The sequence below is a fragment of the Pongo pygmaeus genome, chromosome 4 (assembly GCF_028885625.2).
Source record: "Pongo pygmaeus isolate AG05252 chromosome 4, NHGRI_mPonPyg2-v2.0_pri, whole genome shotgun sequence".
Taxonomy (NCBI): domain Eukaryota; kingdom Metazoa; phylum Chordata; class Mammalia; order Primates; family Hominidae; genus Pongo; species Pongo pygmaeus.
The window spans coordinates 82,623,295-82,643,610 of NC_072377.2; the positions used below are offsets into that span (position 1 = coordinate 82,623,295).

At 38.6% G+C, this 20,316-nt stretch overlaps 1 protein-coding gene across 1 annotated transcript in view; it reads right to left on the reverse strand.

Annotated features, from left to right (window-relative positions):
* Nucleotides 1-20,316, reverse strand: part of ARSB (arylsulfatase B) — a 201,200-nt gene that overhangs the window by 165,395 nt on the left and 15,489 nt on the right. Inside the window, exons 2-4 of the mRNA XM_054488965.2 lie at nucleotides 20,063-20,249; nucleotides 15,492-15,682; nucleotides 6,370-6,577 (exon numbers count right to left, since the gene is read on the reverse strand). Of these exons, the coding sequence (XP_054344940.1) occupies nucleotides 6,370-6,577; nucleotides 15,492-15,682; nucleotides 20,063-20,249 (586 nt within the window). The remainder of the gene's footprint in view (nucleotides 1-6,369; nucleotides 6,578-15,491; nucleotides 15,683-20,062; nucleotides 20,250-20,316) is intronic.

A 20,316-nucleotide genomic window follows, 5' to 3' on the forward strand; every position in this document is an offset into this window, starting at 1 on the left:
TTTGGGCGTCAGCCCCTGGGTTTCTAATTCAGTTGGGCTGTGATAGAGTCTGAGAAACTGAATTTTTAAGATTGTGGTGAAATTCACATTACATAAAATTAGCCATTTTAAAGTATCCAATTCAGTGACATTTAGAACATTCACAATGTTGTGCAGCCATCACCTTGAAAACTGCATTTTAACAAATGCTCCACTGCCGCAGGTGGTCCCCAGACAGCGCACTGAGAACACCTATGCTAAGATGATGGGTAGAGGTGGCAAGGAATGAATCATGGATTTCTCTCAGATCATAACAGAAATTTTTAAAAATTAGCTTTATCAAACATCAAAATCTAAAAATTATGCCTTTGCCTTTACCGATCACCAAATATAATCTGATACCAGGAAGCTAGATTGTTTTCATGGTTTTCTGTACTAATGGACTCAACATTTATTGATTTGAATGCAACCAGTATTCTTATCCTTATAAAGAAGCACAGGGCTAAGTGAAGTAAAGTGAGAGAAGTGGGAAAAAAATGAATCACTGCTCTGTGATTAGTTAGTCCAGGTCCTTGGGTTATAATTACATTATTATAGCACATTATTAATTTCAACTTCAGGAAATGAAATTGTCAATAAACACAGAAGTCTCTGGAGAAAGAAATGCAAATTAGGTTTCTCCTTATATTCAAACCCTCATCTAAATGTAAGTAAAAGTAACTATTCTGGTAAGGCTTAATACAGGTTGGGCATGGTGGCTCATGACTGTAATCCGAGCACTCTGAGAGGCTGAGGTGGGTGGACTGCCTGAGCTCAGGAATTCGAGACCAGTCTGGCCAAAATGGCGAAACCTTGTCTCTACTAAAAATACAAAAATTAGCCAGGCATGGTGGTACACGCCTGTAGTCCCAGCTATTTGGGAGGCTGAGGCAGGAGAATCACTTGAACCCGGGAGGCAGTGATTGCAGCAAGCCAAGATCATGCTACTGTACTCCAGCCTGGGTGACAGAGCGAGACTCCATCTCAAACAAAACAAAACAAACCAAAAAAAGAGTTAATATAAATACACAATGGCTGCATTGCATGTTGAGGTCAATCACTGTTTTCAGGGTTGCAGAATCGGTTTTTCCTAGTCTTAACTCATGATCTAGTTACTCAAGAGTTGTCTCTAACCTTAACTCATTTTACTCCAGGTCAGATTCCTGTGCAGGTTCCTGGAATTTAGCAACTACAAAGATCAGCCATGGTGACAAGCATCCAGATTAAAATGGTGTCTTCCTAACAGCCGCTAGTGCTGGCTTCTCTGAACTACTACCCTGCGAAAACAACAAACACAGAACAAGATGAAACCCCATCACAACATAAGAAACCAAGATGGATAGACAGCTTATAATGCCAAAATCTTGGAGACATGTCCATAAACTACAAGACCAGAGAAGCTGGGCTGAGGAAACAAGAAATGGCCCACTCTGCTTTGCCTCATGACACAGAGCCCTTCAGCTAGCTTAAGAGAGGCAGGAAGACAGCCTGAGAGGGGATGGCACTAATTTAAGCGGAGGAGAATTATTACCTCCTCTACTTCTATGTGCTTAGAGATCACATCTCCCAGAAGACAACAGGCAGGAAAAGAGAAGGTCTGGCAGTGCTGGCACACTATATCCTGAGGAATGTCCCCAAAAATAAAGCCCTGAAAATGTGGAGATAGGAAGAGTCTGGGGTTCTTTTAGCCTGTCAAAGAATTAGAGCGCCAAAAGAGAAGAAACTGTAACTAGGTGGGTCAGGTTCAATAGAGTCGAACACTTAATGCCTATATGCCACCAGGAACTCTGTGAGGTGTATGCATCAACCTGACCTCGAGCTGCAGATTTGAGAAGGAATCAACCAGGGAACAGTGACCAGAGGCCACAAGATGGCCACACACTCTGTGTGTGCAGATCTTTCACCACTATACTCCGAGGAAGAGCATCTAGCTGGCAATGACTTCCTATAAAAATAAAGATTTTAGAAAAGTTCTATTCACAAAGGTTCAGGAAAAGGATGGGTCATGTGAACACAAGTGTAGAAATGCAGTACAATGGGATGAAATAAATGGAAAAGAAAATGAGATGGAAAAAGACAACTGATTAGGGTAATTGGGTTTTGACCTCAAGTAGATCTGGGTTTGAATTCTGGCTTTTTCAGTTGTTAGCTGTGTGGCCTTGGATTAATCGCTTAATTTCTTTAAGCGCTCACACCGATAATCCTAGCACTTTGGGAGTCTGAGGTGGGAGGATCACTTGAGCCCAGGAGTTTGAGACCAGTCTGGGCAACATAGCAAGACCCTATCTTTATTTTTTAAAAAGAAGTTTTGATTTCTTCATTGGTAAATGGGATCAAGAAACCATTTACTATCTCACAGGGTTACACTGAGGTTTAATGCTTATTAAATAGTAGTCACTACTATACTAACAAGCTTGGAAGAAAAGGGTACTGATTGAAACAGAGACAGCATTGCAAAAAAACTAAAAATACAATCAACAATAATCTATGTTGGAGATATTAAGGTGTAGGATTAAAATTGCAAAAGTGTCTAAACTGGTAATACAGAAGAGCTCCAAAGGCTGAGAAAAAGGACAAAAACAATGAAAAGGATGAGAGAAAAGCTGAATCAGGGATTCAACACAGTAATTAAAGATATTTTTGAGACATAAATCAAGTAGAACAAAAGCAATAAGCTAAAATATGAATAAGGAAAGCCTCCTGGAGTGAATAATCATCTCAGCATGCAGTTCCAGGGCTCACTATATTTCAGGCAAAATTAATTTCAAAACATTTTAAAGACACACACCTAGATATAATTCAGCAAAAAATGTAAACTATGGAAATAATTTTTTAAATGCCTCCACAAAAGGCTTCAGGGACCAGCTAAACAGAAAGATCTTTCCAACATTCTATAAACTATTCCAGAGCATAGAAAAAGATGGAAAAACTAACCACATTATTTTATGAAGTGAGTACAACCAAGAAAACAAAACCTGACACAAAAAAGAAACCACTAACTCTACTTCCACTTCTGAATTGATGCAAAAATCCTAAATGAAACCCTAGCAAGCTGAATTCATCAGTATAATAAAAATACATACGCACAGTCAAGTTGGATTTAACCTAACAAAGCAAAGATGATCCAAGATTAAGGTATCTATTAATATAGTATCAAAATATAAGACAACCCTATTTTAAGGTGATCTTCATTTTCTCAGTGAGAAGCTCCAAATGTTACTACTACCAGCTTGAATAAATATAGATGTTTACGAAATAGTCAACTATCTGTTTGAAAGTACAATTATACATACACATTTGCAATCATATAATAAAGGAAATATTTATCTTAAAATATTTTTCCATTCTCAAATATCATGAAAAAAAATTGTATTCCACCTCTTCCCATGCATTCTTCTTTCTTTCTTTTTGAAACAAGGTCTCGCTCTGTTACCCAGGCTGGAGTACAGTGGTGCGATCTCAGCTCACTGCAGCCTCAACCTCCTAGGCTCAAGCAATCCTCCAGCCTCAGCCCCTCCAGTAGCTTGGACTACAGGCACATGCCACCGCACCTGGCTAATTTTTGTATTTTCTGTAGAGACAGGATTTCACCATGTTTCCCAGGCTGGTGCTGAACTCCTGAACTCAAGTGACCTGCCTGCCTCAGCCTCCCAAAGTGCTGGGATCACAAGCATGAGCCACCACACCCAGCCTCCCATGCAGTCTTGATGGGAATGCTATCACAAGAGCCGCTTAGAGATATTTACTACAGTCTTCCAGAACTAGCATCTTCACTTCTGTCTGAGCACATTTAAGCCCACGTACAATACATTAATCCATATATACTTCCACTTTAGAAAATCATTTGTCCTGAAATTGTCTAATTGTGATCTCTAGAACAAAGACTTGTTTTATAAAAACTTATGACTTCCAATTCTTGCAACAATGAGGTCATTTCCCAGGAATAATTTTGCCACATCAGTGTTAAATGTCCTAGTATCTTTTTTTTAATTGATTCTTTCTAGTGACTTCTCTAGGCATTCAAAACCAGCACTGATCAAAATGCTATACCAGGATATTCAAAATAAATTAAATTGAGAACGACTCCCAGAATCTGAGAGATCTTGTAAGGGCTGAAATATGTCTACCTTTTTTTTCTGAAGAGTAAGTTTTGGGAGAAAAACAAATTTTAACCTTTTTCACAGCAGGACATGCTTAGAAAATTATAGTATTTGGATAGCACCCACACAAGTGAACAAGGCTGCTCAGGGTAGATGCTATTCTGGCCCTGCCCAGGCTCCTCAGTAGATCAATATTGCAGCACACCATATGGAAAGCTCTACTATACCATGAGGTCCTATGAGAACACTGAGATCATCATCTGGGAGGCAGGATACTGTAGTGGAGCCAGGCTCTGCCTGGCTGCGTGACCTGGGGCAAGTTACTTATGCCCTTTGTGCTTCAGTTCTCACATCTGCAAGATGGGACAATAATAGTTCTCAGAGAATCCGTTATCATGAGGATTCACTGAACTAATTCGCATGAAACACTTAGAACTGCGTCCTACACATAGTAACTGCTCAACAAATGCCACATTCAATAACTATGCCTGATTGAAAGCAAAAAAAAACAACTCGTGAAAAAACAAAACCACAAAAGTATGAGTAGAATACCAAGATGAATTCCTCAACATGTCACCTTACCCCTACATGGTCATGTTACAGTAAAACTCACCAGATGACAAGCCCTGACCTGGCACTTGGAGTTTCCAATCAAATTGTTAGATTTCAGCCAAGAATCTCTAGGGATTTGAGAAAACCAAACCACTCTCATTAAAGACAGACTATAACAAAGATATAAACAAACTGAAAAAAAGAACTCAAAAGGAAGAGAGATAATGTTGGCAATATCAGCAAACTTTAAAAAAATGTATATACATACATATATATATACACACACACATAATACACACTTAAGAGCAATGGTTAAGAGCACAGGCTTTGAGGAAACAAGTTATGACATCAATAAATTAAAAACAGAACTTTACAGAAAAGGAATTATCAGAAAACACAAAAGAGTTGCTGGTAATTAACAGACATGGCAGTTAAAATAAATTCAATAGGAAGCTTACAAAACAGTAAGATTTCCCAAATAGTAGAAGAAAAATAAAGAAAACGGAGAGGGGAAAAAAAACTAAGAAAAATTAGAGGACTGACCTGGTGACCAAATAATAGGAGTTCTGTACAGAAAAAATAGGGGAAGGTGGGACGGAGGGCCACACAATTCCAAAATAAATCATATAAGAAAATTCCCCATAACAAAAGGATCTGCATTTTCAGATTGAAAGTGCTCTCTGAGTAATCAGCATGATGAATAAATGACAATCTACACCCAAAGCACATCACAGTGAAATTTCAGAAAACCGTCTCTAATGAGAGGGGGAAGTTGCATATGTAACAGATTAGGAAACAGAATGGCATCGCCATAATGAAAGTGATTTTCAAAAGTAATCTCTGAGATTATGAGTTTTATTTCTCCCTTTTCTAATTTGTCTATAATAACATATATAACTTTTACTGTCAGAAAAAAATATTTTTTTTTGAGACAGAGTCTCGCTCTGTCACCCAGGCTGGAGTGCAGTGGCACAGTTTCGGCTCACTGCAACCTCTCTGCCTCCTGGATTCAAGCAGTTCTCCTGTCTCAGCCTCCCAAGTAGCTGGGACTACACGCACTCGCCACCATGCCCGGCTAATTTTTGTATTTTTAGTAGAGACAGGGTTTCACCATATTGGTCAGGCTGGTCTCAAACTCCTGACCTCAGTTGATCCACCTCGGTCTCCCAAAGTGCTGGGATTACAGGCGTGAGCCACCGCGCCCGGCCCCAAAAACAATTTTAATACAAAAAAAAAACTAAACTTGGAGACACTTGCATAGATTTAAATGGCTCCATTATTTGTCTTCATAATGTCACAATCTGTCTCTTTGCAGTGATACAGAGACCCTTCTAGTTGGCGGGAGTTGTGACCATAGAAGATGTCTGGGTTGTAGAGAGAGCTGGGAACAAGCCACTCTAGGGATTCACTACCCAGCAGCCCTGTATATGAGAGATGTCCTCTCATACTTACTCAGTTAGTGAACATGTGTTTTCAAGCCACAGTCCCAGAATATTTTGATATCTGAGGGAACAGGGGAAGCCCATCATTCTTTTTCCTTAGATACATCTTTCCATCCACAATTATCATGTCTCCACTATTGCAGTTTGCATTTATTTTAATAAGGCAATGCTAACCGCTCCAATTTGTCTTCATTCCACTTACCAAATACCATGTCCTAGGCTTTGCCAAGAGATGATTTTCCTATTGACAGACTTACCTGTAGAAAAGATGAACACCGTGTTGTTCCAAAGCCCACTGCTTTTTAAAGCTGCAGTGACATTTCCTACTGCTTCATCCATAAGGGACACCATTCCTGCATAGTGATGCCTGTTCTTGTCTTGGATAAAGTCATATGGCTTTAAGTATTCCTCAGGGACCTGAAGGGGCTCATGCACAGACTGGAGAGCAAGGTAGAGAAACAGAGGCTGGAAAGAAAGTTTGTGCAAACCAGTTAAGAGGATATTGAAGCATTAAATATAGAAGGATAAGACAGTTCAGATTTATGCATTAATAAAAATAATATCAAGACAACCTACAGAATGCATTGAAAGTATTTGTGAATCACATGTATGATAAGGGACTCATCTCCAGAATATATAAAGAACCCTTACAACTCAATGATAACTCAACTACAAAATGGGCAAAGAATCTGAATAGCAATTTCTCCAAAGAGGATATACAAAAGGCAATAAACACATGTAAAGACAGTCAACATCACCAGTCATTATTAAGATGCAAATTAAAACCACAATGAGGTAACACTTCACATCTGTTAGGATGGTGATAATTTAAAAATGGAAGAGAACAAGTATTGGTGAGGATATGGAGAAATTGGAACTGTCATTCATTACTAGCAGGAATGTAAAATGGCACACATAGCCACTTTGAAGAAACATTTTGGCAGTTCCTGAAATTGTAAAACATAGAGTTACCATATGACCCAGCATTTCCATTCCTAGAGAAATCAAAGCATACATCCACCCAAAAACTTGCATGAATGTTCATTGCAACATTATTCATCATAGCCAAAGAGTAGAAACAACCCAAACATCTATCAATTGATGAATGGATAAACAAAATATGGTATATTTTCAGCAACATATGGCAATAAATGAAATAAAGTATTGATACATACTACAAAATAGATAAACCTTGAAAACACTATACTAAGTGAAATGAGTCAATCATAAAAGTCCTCATATTATATAATTTCATTTATATGAAATTCCAGAAATATAGGCAAATCTATAGAGACAGAGAGTGGTTGCCTGGGGCTGTAGGAAACTGTGGGGGAGAGGAATGGTGAGTGATTGCTAACAGATACAAGGTTTTTTTCGGGGGATGATTAAAATGTTTTAAACTTAGATTGTGGTATGGTTGCATAACTGAAAATTTACTATTGAACTGTATACTTTAAATGAGTGAATTTTATGATATGTAAATTTTGTTTCAATAAAGATATTAAAAAATATAACAAAAGACACAAGACAAAAAATTGAAAATAAAAGCCAGAGTCCCAGAACGGCCTCAATGGACCTAATCCAAACAAATAATAATAACAGTAATGGCAACCACATATTAAATGTTGTCTACATACTAGACAGTATGATAATAATTTACATATTCTATCTCATTTAATGAAACCACCTTATGTTATACCAATTTTACAGATGAGTTAACTGAGGCTTAGAAAGGTTATATGTGTGACTTGTCCAACTCCACATTAATTGAAGAGCAATTCCCTATTGGAAAACCCACTATTACGATATGGATGTGCACCAATAGAGGCTTTAGCTTTTTGCTTTAGCTGAAAATAAGCCCTCGTCTTTTAGAAGAGGTTTAGTATTTTTAAACTATATTTTATGAGAAAAAAAGTGAACACCATGCCTTGTTAGTCTTTGATGCAGGACCAAACATAAGACCAGTTTAATTCCTGAAACTAAGAAGTATGACACACTGATTCTATTTTACCACTTACATCAATTTGCATCAATTGCATTTAACATTAGTGGCATACCAGGTCAGCTTCTCCTTTTTAATGAGCCTTTCTGAAGGCATTCTCTTCATAGTGCTCCTACAGAATTCTTTAATGAGTTGAAAACCCTCAAAGAGACAACAACTAGTTTAACCCAAAAATAAACATAGAGTTCTGTTAAAGTATTTGAGGCATTTAAATCTCTAAATGAATGAAAATGGTTAGAAACAGACTTTGGGGGCGGGGTGCTCGTATTTCATTCTTCATTGTTGACAAGTTGTTTTAAATTTTATATTACACATCCTTGTAATGCAAAAAGGAGTATCCATACATAGAGCTCAAATAGACCCCCCAAAAGTTTATTTATTGTTCAAGTCTTTGGAACTCAGAAATACATTTTCCCTAAACTCAAAAAGTTAAAAATAGCTGCTAAATGTCAAAGTCGTTGCTTTAAAACCTATTAAACTAAGGAGGCAGGTGATGGAGTGAAAATGATGATAATGTAGAACCCGTACTTCCATTATTTCCATGGGAAAACATTGCAAATTCCCACTCCAAAAGTCTATTCTATAACCTCTGACACCATTTCAGTTCTGCCTCTGCTTCCACTCGACACACACACCTTCTACTCCAGCTGCATGGTCATGCTGAAGCATCTATGTTTGTGTAGACCATGGTGCAGGACATCCCAACAGATGCCCTGCCTGGGGGTGATGAAGGTCCCGGCTGCGATGTCTGGAGGGAAGAATGTGCAGGTGCATCGCTGACCTGACAGTGCAGTATGGGTCTGCTCTGGATACTGCTATCTGGGTCTTCAGCGCTAGACTGAGCCAACTCCAGCCACCAGCCAAGGTCCAGATGGGAATAGGATTAAAAATCGGAAGGCTACAACAATTTGCAGCCCACGTAAAGTTTTAAAAAATCAGGAAATATCACATCGATCTGTTTTTATATAAAAAATTTTTTTTGGAAAAATCAGAATTTCTGACTACTCTTTGTCCACACTCCATCTGGTAACAAAAGGCTGGAGTATGAGAAACAGGGGCCCCATCCCCCTCAAGTGCTATCCAATTTTCTAGCTTCCCACTGTTCTACATAAACCGCTTCACTTCTTTAGGTTAGCAGCCTGGCCCTTGCAAACACGAGATTCTGTGACTCTGATCTGGGCTCTTAACAGTGGCAGGGGGCAGGGGATACAGTGGGGAGAGAGTGGGGCCACAGCTTAAGGAGAAGATGTTCTTATCCAGGTCATTAGCAGCAACATGGCAACCACCTGGCGAAGGAGAGCAAGGAGAAAGAGGGCAGGTGATTCCCAGCCAGCAACTGATTACTAAAGGCAATGGCTGGGAAGGGGGACAGAAGAGTTCTTGAAACAATGACCAGGGAAAAAAAAGATTTGGGGACCATTATTAAAGGTTCTTATAAACATTCAGTATAGAAATCATTCTTCTCACTTTGTTAAATATGGCAAAAAATAATCTGAAAATCTTTCCTATAATTATTCCTTAGTAGCTAAAGATATTACCATCACTTTTATAAAAGAATATAAATTTTCAGGACTCTCTAAATTATGCCAAGGGGAAAATTAAGTCCTGGAGACTGTGTCACATAGCATGTTTGCAACTTCTGTTTCTTAGATTATAGAGTAACTCTCTTCCTTATTGTTCTTGTTCTGTAAATAACTAGGAAAGACCAGAGACCAGGACTCCTCCCCTTCTTATTGAAGATCTTTGTTATAGATTAACCACCTCCTTTATTGTCCTGTACCTAACTCAGACCAGATGACCCAAAAAACACCATGACTGTTACATCTTCAGTGTGGAATGTTAAACATACCTTTCCCAAAAGAAAACCACCACCTTGACTAATCAGATCATTGTAATTATGCATTAAGCCTTGTACAGAAAGATGTTGAAATTCGTTTAAGCTCCCCTAAATTTTGTCTATGTAAGTGATATGGTTTGGCTGTGTCCCCACCCAAATCTCAACTTTAATTGTAGTTCCCATAATCCCCATGTGTCAGGGGAGGGACCCAGTGGGAGTTAATTGAATCATGGGGGTGATTACCCCCATACTGTTCTCTTGACAGTGAATAAGTTCTCACAAGGTCTGCTGGTTTTATAAGGCGCTTTTCCCCCTTTGCTTGGCACTTCTCTCTCCTGCTGCCATGTGAAGAAGGACTTGTTTGCTTCCCCTTCCACACCATTGTAAGTTTCCTGAGGCCTCCCCAGCCATGTGGAACTGTGAGTCAATTAAACCTCTTTCTTTTATAAATTACCCGGTCTCAGGCAGCTTTTTTTTTTTCTTGCAAAAACCCTCAGCTCACTGGAGGGCCAGTGGAACTCAGGCAGTTCTTTATAATAGCGTGAGAATGGACTAATACAATACAGTAAGAAATCCCAAACTTCTACACTTTGAAACACGGACTTCCATTCTTTGGAATCTGTGCTTCCCAAGAGGCCATCCTTAAACTCTGTACTTGAATAAACTCTCTTTAAACTAGATTCTGATCCTTTTGATTATTTTAAGTTGACACTCTTGAGGGGTTAAAAATAAGAAACTATACCAGTCCATGTCGATAGTATAGCCCATTTCAAGAGGTCAGGACTGATGCACATTTTAGATATTTCCATCCCATACTACAAAAAATAAAGTTTCAACACTCAGAAGGTGAACTTTGTTCATGAAATATTATAACTCATTCCCAACAGTAGTAAATGTGAAACATTTCTACACTATTTTTAAATTGAAAAAAGAGAAAGAGTAGTGTTTTTAATACTATATGGTATTTAATACTATATGGTAGCCTAGTGGAAAGAATTAACTAGGACTCCAAGGTTCTCCAATCACAGTGAGGACCCCACCTGCAGCCACTAGTCCTAGGACCCTGCCTGTGAACAGCTGTGGTCAATTTTCCCACTCCTGCCAACCAGAGCTCAGCTCACTGTCAGCCTAAAGCCAGCAGCTGCCATCACTGGAGCCTGATCTCTCCCCTGCTTTTTCTTAGGTCCAGATCCCTGTTCTGATCAACTGTCACAGTTACTGCCTGTGCACCAACCCTACCTGTAACCCTTTCCAGTGTCTTGGGAATGTGAAATGAAATCCTAGGCATGAAATCATTACTAAATATCTAAGTATTACATAAAAGCAAGACATTATCACCTAAAGCTATTAGCATATTCATGTTTGGGATATTGGGGGTTCTTTTCCCTTTATTTATGCCTTATGGTTCCTAAGATATATACTGTAAATATCCTCACCATGCTAAGGAAACTTATTTCAGTGAGGAAGAAAGTCTTATTTTCATTTCTTTAGTGTATTTTCCTAATTTAAAGTATAAATGAAAAAAAGCATATGATAGGTTTTGAAATTGTTTTTCTTTGACTTCTAAATTAAGACACTCTTTTCCAAACTGCGTCACAGAAAAGTAAGAGTCTTCCACTAGAAATTAACATTTTCTTTAAGAAGCTTCTAATAGATCAGGTGTATAAGATAACATTTGCTTCCATTCTGCAAAGTGCTGAGGTGGGGGTTTTTTTTGTTTGTTTTTCTTGAGATGGAGTCTCGCTCTGTCACCCAGGCTGGAGTTCAGTGGCACGAGCTTGGCTCACTGCAACTCTGCCTCCCGGGTTCAAGCAATTCTCCTGCCTCAGCCTTCTGAGTAGCTGGGATTACAGGTGCGTGCCACCAGGCCTGGCTAATTTTTGTATTTTTAGTAGAGATGGGGTTTAACCATGTTGGTCAGGCTGGTCTCGAACTCCTAACCTCACGATCCACCCGCCTCAGCCTCCCAAAGTGCTGGGATTACAGGTGTGAGCCAGTGCAGCCAGCTGAGGGGGGGCTGTTTTTAAAAGAAAGATATTTTATGAATATGTTACTTTCAGTCTGTAGTGTCACTAGTATGGGGAATTATCCTGCTGAAAAAGAGAAAGAACTTTCCTTCTTAACATACGTGAAATGGTAATCAGCAGCACCTTCCTGAGTCCAGCACCAGCAACTGTGTTTCAGTTATGAACTGCCTCCAAATGCTTTTTTCCTCTTAAGTGCTTTTTCAAATAGGCACAATTTTAAGTTAGCCTGTGGATTCTTCATGTGCCTTTCTTTAATGATTTTTATCTTAGAACAAGTTCCTTATGCTACAATCTATATATAGTACCTGAGAAATTAGCCCAGAATTAGATTCAACATTGGGATAAAATCGTGAAAAGCTCAGCTCCTCAAACTGGTGAGTTGCATCATTTTATACAGAATTGAAAACTTAAACATGTATTAGCTGTCTTAAACATTCTTGGGTTACAGCTTGACTATTGATTATTTCATTCACTTATGTCTATGACTGAAACTTTCCTTTGAAGATACTGGGAATGCTGGATACTGCTATAGCATGTTTCTGACACGATAGGAAAATGACCATCCTCTCATCTGGCAATTTCCAAACAGTTACCTATGAACAGTGGCTATGCTAATAACACTCGTTCCATGGCTAGCAAGCTTTTAGGGCTTCCTATTGTCCTCAGTTCTGTGCTTTCCCCACCACCCTAGTTAAGAGAGCCCACCCACAAAGATCTATTATTTCACTCCAGTTGCTTCCTCTTATCTGCTTAATGCTATGGAACCCTGTGAGAGAATATTCTATTGTTCTTTAGTAGGAATGAATTTGTATTGTGGGCAGATTACAGTTGTTGCACGGATTAAGGTATGGCAGATTGTGAACCTGTAATAGGTAGTTGGCTTCTGCTTGCCTCACCATATTTGAGAGGAATGCCCTGAATGACCCATCCAAGAATGGCTCTCACTGCACCAGGTGTCAGTGATGACTGCATATTAGAATCACTGGTAGGAGCCCGGGAGGGAGAATAATGAAACACCAATGATTGGGTCCCACCTCAGACCAATGAATCACAATATTTGGCATCAGTATGTCTTATAAGTTTCCCAGATGATTCTAATATATGGTCAGGACTGAAATCATTAAGGTGAATCATGAGCTGGGACTCAGAATCTCTGGTCTTGGATATTAGCTGTGAACTAGGGAGGCTGATAAAGTACATGAGGTCTGGAGTCAGAGAGCATGAGTTTAAATTCTGATTCTGACTCTCAATAGCTCTGTGACCTTGGACAAGTTACTTAACTTCTCTAAGCCAGTTTGCTTACGTGTAAATAATACGCAGTTCTCTTAAGACTTTACCTTGTTAAGTGTTAAGGTGCATCCATAAAATGTCAAATATATAGAAGAAAACTAAGGATTTAAGCCAATTACCTAGCAACTATTTTTCCAATTATCTGAATATTTGTTTAGATTTAGATTTAAAATCTGTGTATTTCCACATATTTGAGAGAATGTTCCCATTTCTTCATGTTCCACAGAAAGCATGGTTGCTTCAAGATATCAGCATAGGAGAGTGATAGCCAAAAGTGGGACACAGCTGAGGACAGACACCTCTATCTGTGTTTTCATTTCTACATGTGCTCGATTTTTTTTTTTTTGAGACGGAGTCTTGCTCTGTCGCCCAGGCTGGAGTGTAGTGGCGCGATCTCAGCTCACTGCAAGCTCCGCCTCCCGGGTTCACGCCATTCTCCTGCCTCAGCCTCCTGAGTAGCTGGGACTACAGGCGCCCGCCACCACACCCGGCTAATTTTTTTTGTATTTTTAGTAGAGACGGGGTTTCGATTATTTTTTAATGAATGTCAGGAGTTGTACAACATTTGATAGTGTAAATATAATTTGAAGTTCGAGGTAAAGTTGTCTTCTGAAAGATTTTACCTTAGCTTGTGAAAGTCAAACAAGGATGCCAGCAATCTGGCATTTAACTCATTCAGGGAAGATTTCCAATACTGAGTTCAAATAGGCAGAAACTGGAAAGGGAACCAGCAGCCACATATCAAGTCCAAACAGGTATGTAAACCAGAATCCACACGGTGATCTTCTCATAGTTTAGATATTTGACCCTCCTCCAAACTTCATGTTTAAATTTGATCCCCAGTGGGAGCCTAATGGCAGGTGTCTGGGTCATGGAGGTGGATCCCTCATGAATGGCTTCATGCCATCTTTGCAGTTATGAGTAAGATCTCATAACTGTATTAGTTCCTGAGAGGGCTGGTTGTTAGAAAGAACCTGGCATCTCTCTCTCTCTCCTCTCCTGCCATGTGATCTGCACATGCCAGCTCAACTTCACCTTCCATTATGAGTGGAAGCTTCCTGAAGCCCTCACCCAGAAGCAAATGCTGGTGCCATGCTTCTTGTAGAGTCTGCAGCACCATGAGCCAAATAAACCTCTTTTCTTTATAAATTACCCAGCCTCAGCTATTCCTTTATAGCAACACAAACAGACTAAGACAGACCTGCACCAAGGACCTTCAGGCATTGTCAAAGAGGCAAAGTGCAGGAAATTGGAAGAACCAGGGAGCACTGCATATTCTATAATTTGTTGTGTCAGGGTCCCACTGAAGTATTATTTTTATGGGTGTTCTTAATGAAGCCATATTTTGAGCCCAGTGTCTGACAATACAAATATTTGTTCCCATTTCAAAAGCATTTATAAGCTAAATCCAGAGAACTTAGCTTAGACTTTACCTCATGAAGTTAACTCTAGGTTAATAAAATAATCATAATAATAAGATTATTCATGTTTTACACAAAAGCATCAGTATAGTAAATGTGAAAAATAAGCTCATTGGTATACCAGGCATATGGATTAGAAGACCCAATATTGTTAAGACATCCATTCTCCCCAAGTTGTTCTATAGATTCAAATCTAAATCCAAGCAGATACTTTGGGGAGGGGGGAGCTGGCATATAGAAATTGACTAGATGATTCTCAAATTAACATGGAAATGCAAAAGATCTAGAATAGCAAAATATTCTTGTAGGGAGGAAGTACAAGGTTAGAGGACCTGCCCTGATCCCAAAATTTATGGATCCCTTAACCAAAAGTTTGTCATAATAAAGCCTCACCTTAAACCTAAGCCAATAATTTTTAAGTCATTTTATTAATTACCCACAGCACATGCACATAATACACCAAAATTTTTAAACTATATTTCTATTGAAATACTACCAACATAGTATTCCTCAAAGTGTGATCTGGGGACCACTCTTAAGAATCACCTTTTAAGAGTTTCTCTAAAATGCTGCTGTACGGATTTCTCCCACGCCTAATAAATCACACCCTAGAGGTGGGCTCCAGGAATCTTCATTTTTAACAAGCTTCCCAGGCTGATTCTGGGATACTGTATAATTTGAAAAGGACTTCCCTAGAATTTATTAGATTTTTCCCTAAACAACAATGGCCTTTTCCTACATTTGTCTGAAAAGACATTAGTGTAACAAGATTTTGCTATCAGTAAATAGAAGCAAAACTTACCTTCTCTGGTGGATGGTTAGTTATGAGGGCTATAGCCGTTTTGGTGAATATGTTTGTTGAATACATATTTTTATATCCTGTTGCAACTTCTTCGCCATCTCGAAAATCAAGAGCACATCGTGTGACATTCAGAGCGTCAATTAATGTACAGCGCTCATGGGAATAATAATCTTCACTACCCAGGAGATATCCTGCAAGAATGGAAGACGAAAATAGTCAGCATAGCATAAAACTTGTTAAACAAACTAATGTTTCAGCATTTAATTGCCTAATGCAATTGATTACCCGTGACGAGGCTAATCAAATGACAAGGCTAATCAGCACCATTTCTCAACATGTCTATATCTGGTGGCAGAAGGCATTAAAACATTACTGCATAAAAACACAAATCTATTCCTCATTCGCCTTTAGAATATAAGCGCTATCATGTAACACTAACAGTTTTTTTTTTTTAATCAGAGTTGAAATTCAGTAAGGGTGATAAAATCTTAATCCTTCAAAGCTATATAATGGTAAAAATAATGTACAGTTAATGTGACTTGTTACAGGTTTTTACTCTAAGGTGATCACATAAATGAGTGCAGGATTCAAATAATGTTTGTTGTTACTGATGTTGCGAGACTGGCTTCAAGGTTATTTACAGAAGTGGTTCTAGGAAGAGTCATCTTTAGTCAGATGCTGACACCCACTGGTGAAAGATACAAACCTTTCCTAATAGAGGATCTCTAGACGTAACAGAGCCAACAGATCAAACTAAAGTGAGCACTGAAATAAGACTTTTCTACCTAAAATGATCTCAATTTCACTCCAGATTTAAATGGCATCAACGGCCTATCCCATAATTTAGACTTCACATGGAAGAAAATGGGTTTTCTCAAATAGTTGTTTCTGCAAATGTTCCCTCTTTTCTATATTTTAAAATATTATATTTCTATATTTTAAAGTATTAAAATAAGCTGTGCTACATATGATTCCACTTGTATTAAATGCCCATAACATGTAAATCTATAGAGACAGAAAATAGATTAGTGGCTGCCTAGGGCTGGAGGGACTAGGGGGAAATGGGGAGTGACTGCTGAGGTGGATGGGTTTCTTTTTTGGGGGTGATAAAAATGTTCTACAATTGGATTGCCATGATAGTGGCACAATCTTCTGAATTTATTAAAAATCATTGACTTGTACACTTTAATTGGGTGAATTGTATGATATGCGAATTATACTTTGATAAAGTTATTAAAAAGAAATACGATTTGCTAGACTCTTAGCTATCTCCTGACATATACTGCTTATTAACCTTAAAATGAGGATGATAAAGTTGACCTAGCTCTTTCTTCAGTCCTGAACTTTCCCTATAATGAAAATTAAGAGCTTTACATAGTTTATATAATAAATCAGTTCATTTTAAATTAAATTCTCCTTTTCTATGACCCAATAAATTCAAGATCTTGAATACAATTAATACTTTGGTCTTAAAATAACTTTTATATGGCAATCTTTTCCCCTATGTATATAATGGAAAACGAAATACAAAGTACTTGTTAATTAATGTGTAACAGAGAAAGAAATGTATCCATAAAAATAATTTCAGCCCTTACATGGGTGATTAGAATGTCAGAACACTGGAGGTCTATTTAAGGTTTTTAATAACTACTGGGCATTAAAGCTTGAGGAAATCACTTCAGGTTCTTTAAGTGTAAGTGTGAGCTGCTTTCTATCAGTTGGCAGAATATAGGACAGATACAATTGATTAGCAAAGGCATGAACTACAAATATTTAAAAGATAATACAGATAGGAGAATTCCAGAAATAAAACTATTCACATACTTGGCAAAACTAATACCAAGCAATGACAATCACATGAAGCTTTTCATCATAACAGTGATTCACAAATTTGAACTTCAATACTAAGCCTAAAGATGATGGCAGCCTATGCTTTTGGGGGAAAAAAATAGAAAATGCTTCTTGAACAACCAAATCTTCTCTGATGCTTTATGTACCAGCTGCATTGAGATATAATTCACATACCACACAAGTCACTCATTTAAAGTGTAAAAGACATTGGTTTCTAGTGTATTCACAGGGTTGTGCAACTATCCCACCATCACCTGATTTTTAGCAAAACAGCTGAGATGTAACAGTGAGTAGAGCTGTGTGGTCATCATAACCTTCTTGGCTGCAAGTCTCCCTTCAAATGAATTTGGGGTGTGTGTTCATCTAAATCCAGGTTAGGCTTCTTAATTCTCATAAAAGGATATTATTTCTACCTTCTTTCCAGCTGAATTTTTAAGTACCTAACTTGGTTTTAATAAAAAATTCAAAATATCTACAGTCCATCCTCTTCCCAGAGTATAGATATTGACCCATCTTTAAGCAAAGGCCTGATTGAAAAATTTCTAAGGATGTACAGGCTCTTTGTTCCTCTAGAATTTCCAAGATGACAAAGTGATCTTACATCAAGTCTAATTTTAACAGCTATTTGAGGTACTGAGAATACATCCAGGTCCATTTAAAAAAAAAAAAAAAAAAAGCTAAGATTGAGTAGTGAGGTCTGCTGGTGGACCTGGATGAGAGTAGGGCACACACACCCTCCTGTCTGACATCCTTGCATCTTGATTTTAACCCTGAATCCAATGAGGCATTACAGAGCCATGTGCTTCAGCTGCATTGTTTTGGCCCCCATATAATTACTTTTACTGAATTGCACTTTGGTGCTCTGGCCCTAGCTTGAACAGAAGAAAATATCTCAAAACATCTACAAGAAAACCATCTAACTTATTATTAAAATGACATTTTTAAGGATGTTGTCCACCTTACCTTCTCCTTCTCCCAAAGGAGAAATTTCTGTCAGGCCTAAGAGCCAGAAAATGCTTTTGCTTTTCCTGAACATCTGGTTTCCATTTATCTCGTAAATAATGTAACCCTTGTAGTCTTTTCCTTTCTTTCTCCCTCTTCGGACAAATACATTTCAAATCTCAGGCCAGGCGCGGTGGCTCACACCTGTAATCCCAGCACTTTGGGAGGTCAAGATGGGTGGGTCACGAGGTCAGGAGTTCGAGACCAGCCTGACCAACATGGTGAAACCCTATCTCTACTAAAAATATAAAAATTAGCTGGGCATGGTGGCACACACCTATAATCCCAGCTACTCAGGAGGCTGAGGCAGGAGAACTGCTTGAACCCGGGAGGCGGAGGTTGCAGTGAGCCGAGATCGTGCCACAGCACTCCAGCCTGGGTGACAGAGCAAGACTCCGTATAAAAAAAAAAAAAAAAAGAAAAATTTCAAATATCAGAGATGAATATGAAGCCAGCCTAGAGCCATGCAACTTTTCTGTAATTTTATGCCATTAACCTATTCCATCTTTTTATACTCATCCTGATTATTTAATCCTGTTTAAACTTTCTATGTTCAATACGTGTTCCTTTTTGGCTATGGAGGGTTGTAAATAAATAAATAAACAGATGGGAGGTAGGTAGGTAGCTAAATAGCTAAACAGATAGCTCACTATAAAAAGAACTTGAAAGAAAGATATATAGCTACTGGCAAGATACACAGGTTATTAATTAAGGCACAGGTTATTACAGGTTTAAAGAGGGTATATTTTAAAACAAACTCTAGGTTTCACATTTAGTTTCATAGGGCTATCAAGTTTATAAAATACTTATTATTATTTCTTATTATCCTTCTTATTACCATTTATTTGGCGTCCTCATTTTCCTTTGTTTTTTAAAACCTATCTTCCCCAACTCTGTGATTTTGCAAAAACAGATTTCACAGATGGAAGAATGCCAATGGAAGAGTCTCCCCCAACCCCCTTCAAAAAAAAAGAAAAAATTGTGAATACATTCCACAGGGAGAAATAAAGACACCAAACCTTTGTGAAGGAAATATTCATTTATTATTATTATTATTATTATTATTATTATTATTATTGAGACACAGTCTTGCTCTGTTGCCCAGGCTAGAGTGCAGTGGCATGATTTCCGCTCACTGCAAGCTCCGCCTCCTGGGTTCATGCCCATTCTCCTGCCTCAGCCTCCTGAGTAGCTGGGACTATGGGCAAGTGCCACCATGCCCGGTTAATTTTTCTGTATTTTTAGTAGAGACGGGGTTTCATCATGTTAGCCAGGATTGTCTCCATCTCCTGACCTCGTGATCCGCCCGCCTCGGCCTCCCAAAGTGCTGGGATTACAGGCGTGAGCCACTGCACCCGGCCTGGAAATATTCTTACATTAGGTTTTGCCCGGCATTAAAAAAAAAAAAAATCAATCCATATCTCTTTTTGGTAATAAGGGTCTCTGAGAGTACAGCGGTCTTCAACGTGGATAGTAAACTCTTGCAAGGCCCTAAGGTGGCATTTAGAACTCCGACAAAGGTAATGGGTTTGCCCACCATAAGGTCAGCACACAGCCCCGTTTACAGAGGTAACATTAGAAAGCAGCCCCATTACAGTGCCAACTGATTTACTCTGTGTTCAAATATCCAGTTATTTCATTTGATTGAACTTGGGTGTGTTTTATGAGATGGCTGCAGTTAGTCTAAGTTGTTAAAGAAGCATGTGCATTTCCATTACCAAAGTAGGTATCAAATCCTCGGCGAGTTGGAAGGCATTCTTTCCGGTACATTCCCAGGTGCCATTTTCCGACCATATGGGTAGTATAACCTGCTTCTTTTAGGAGCTGGGGCAGGAGTTTTTCATCCAGAGGAACACAGCTGGGCTGACAGGGCCAGATTATTTGGTGCTGTAAACCTGTACGGATCTTACAGAGATAAACATAAAATTATAGATTAATGACATTGAAATATTGTGAACAAGCAGATAAAATG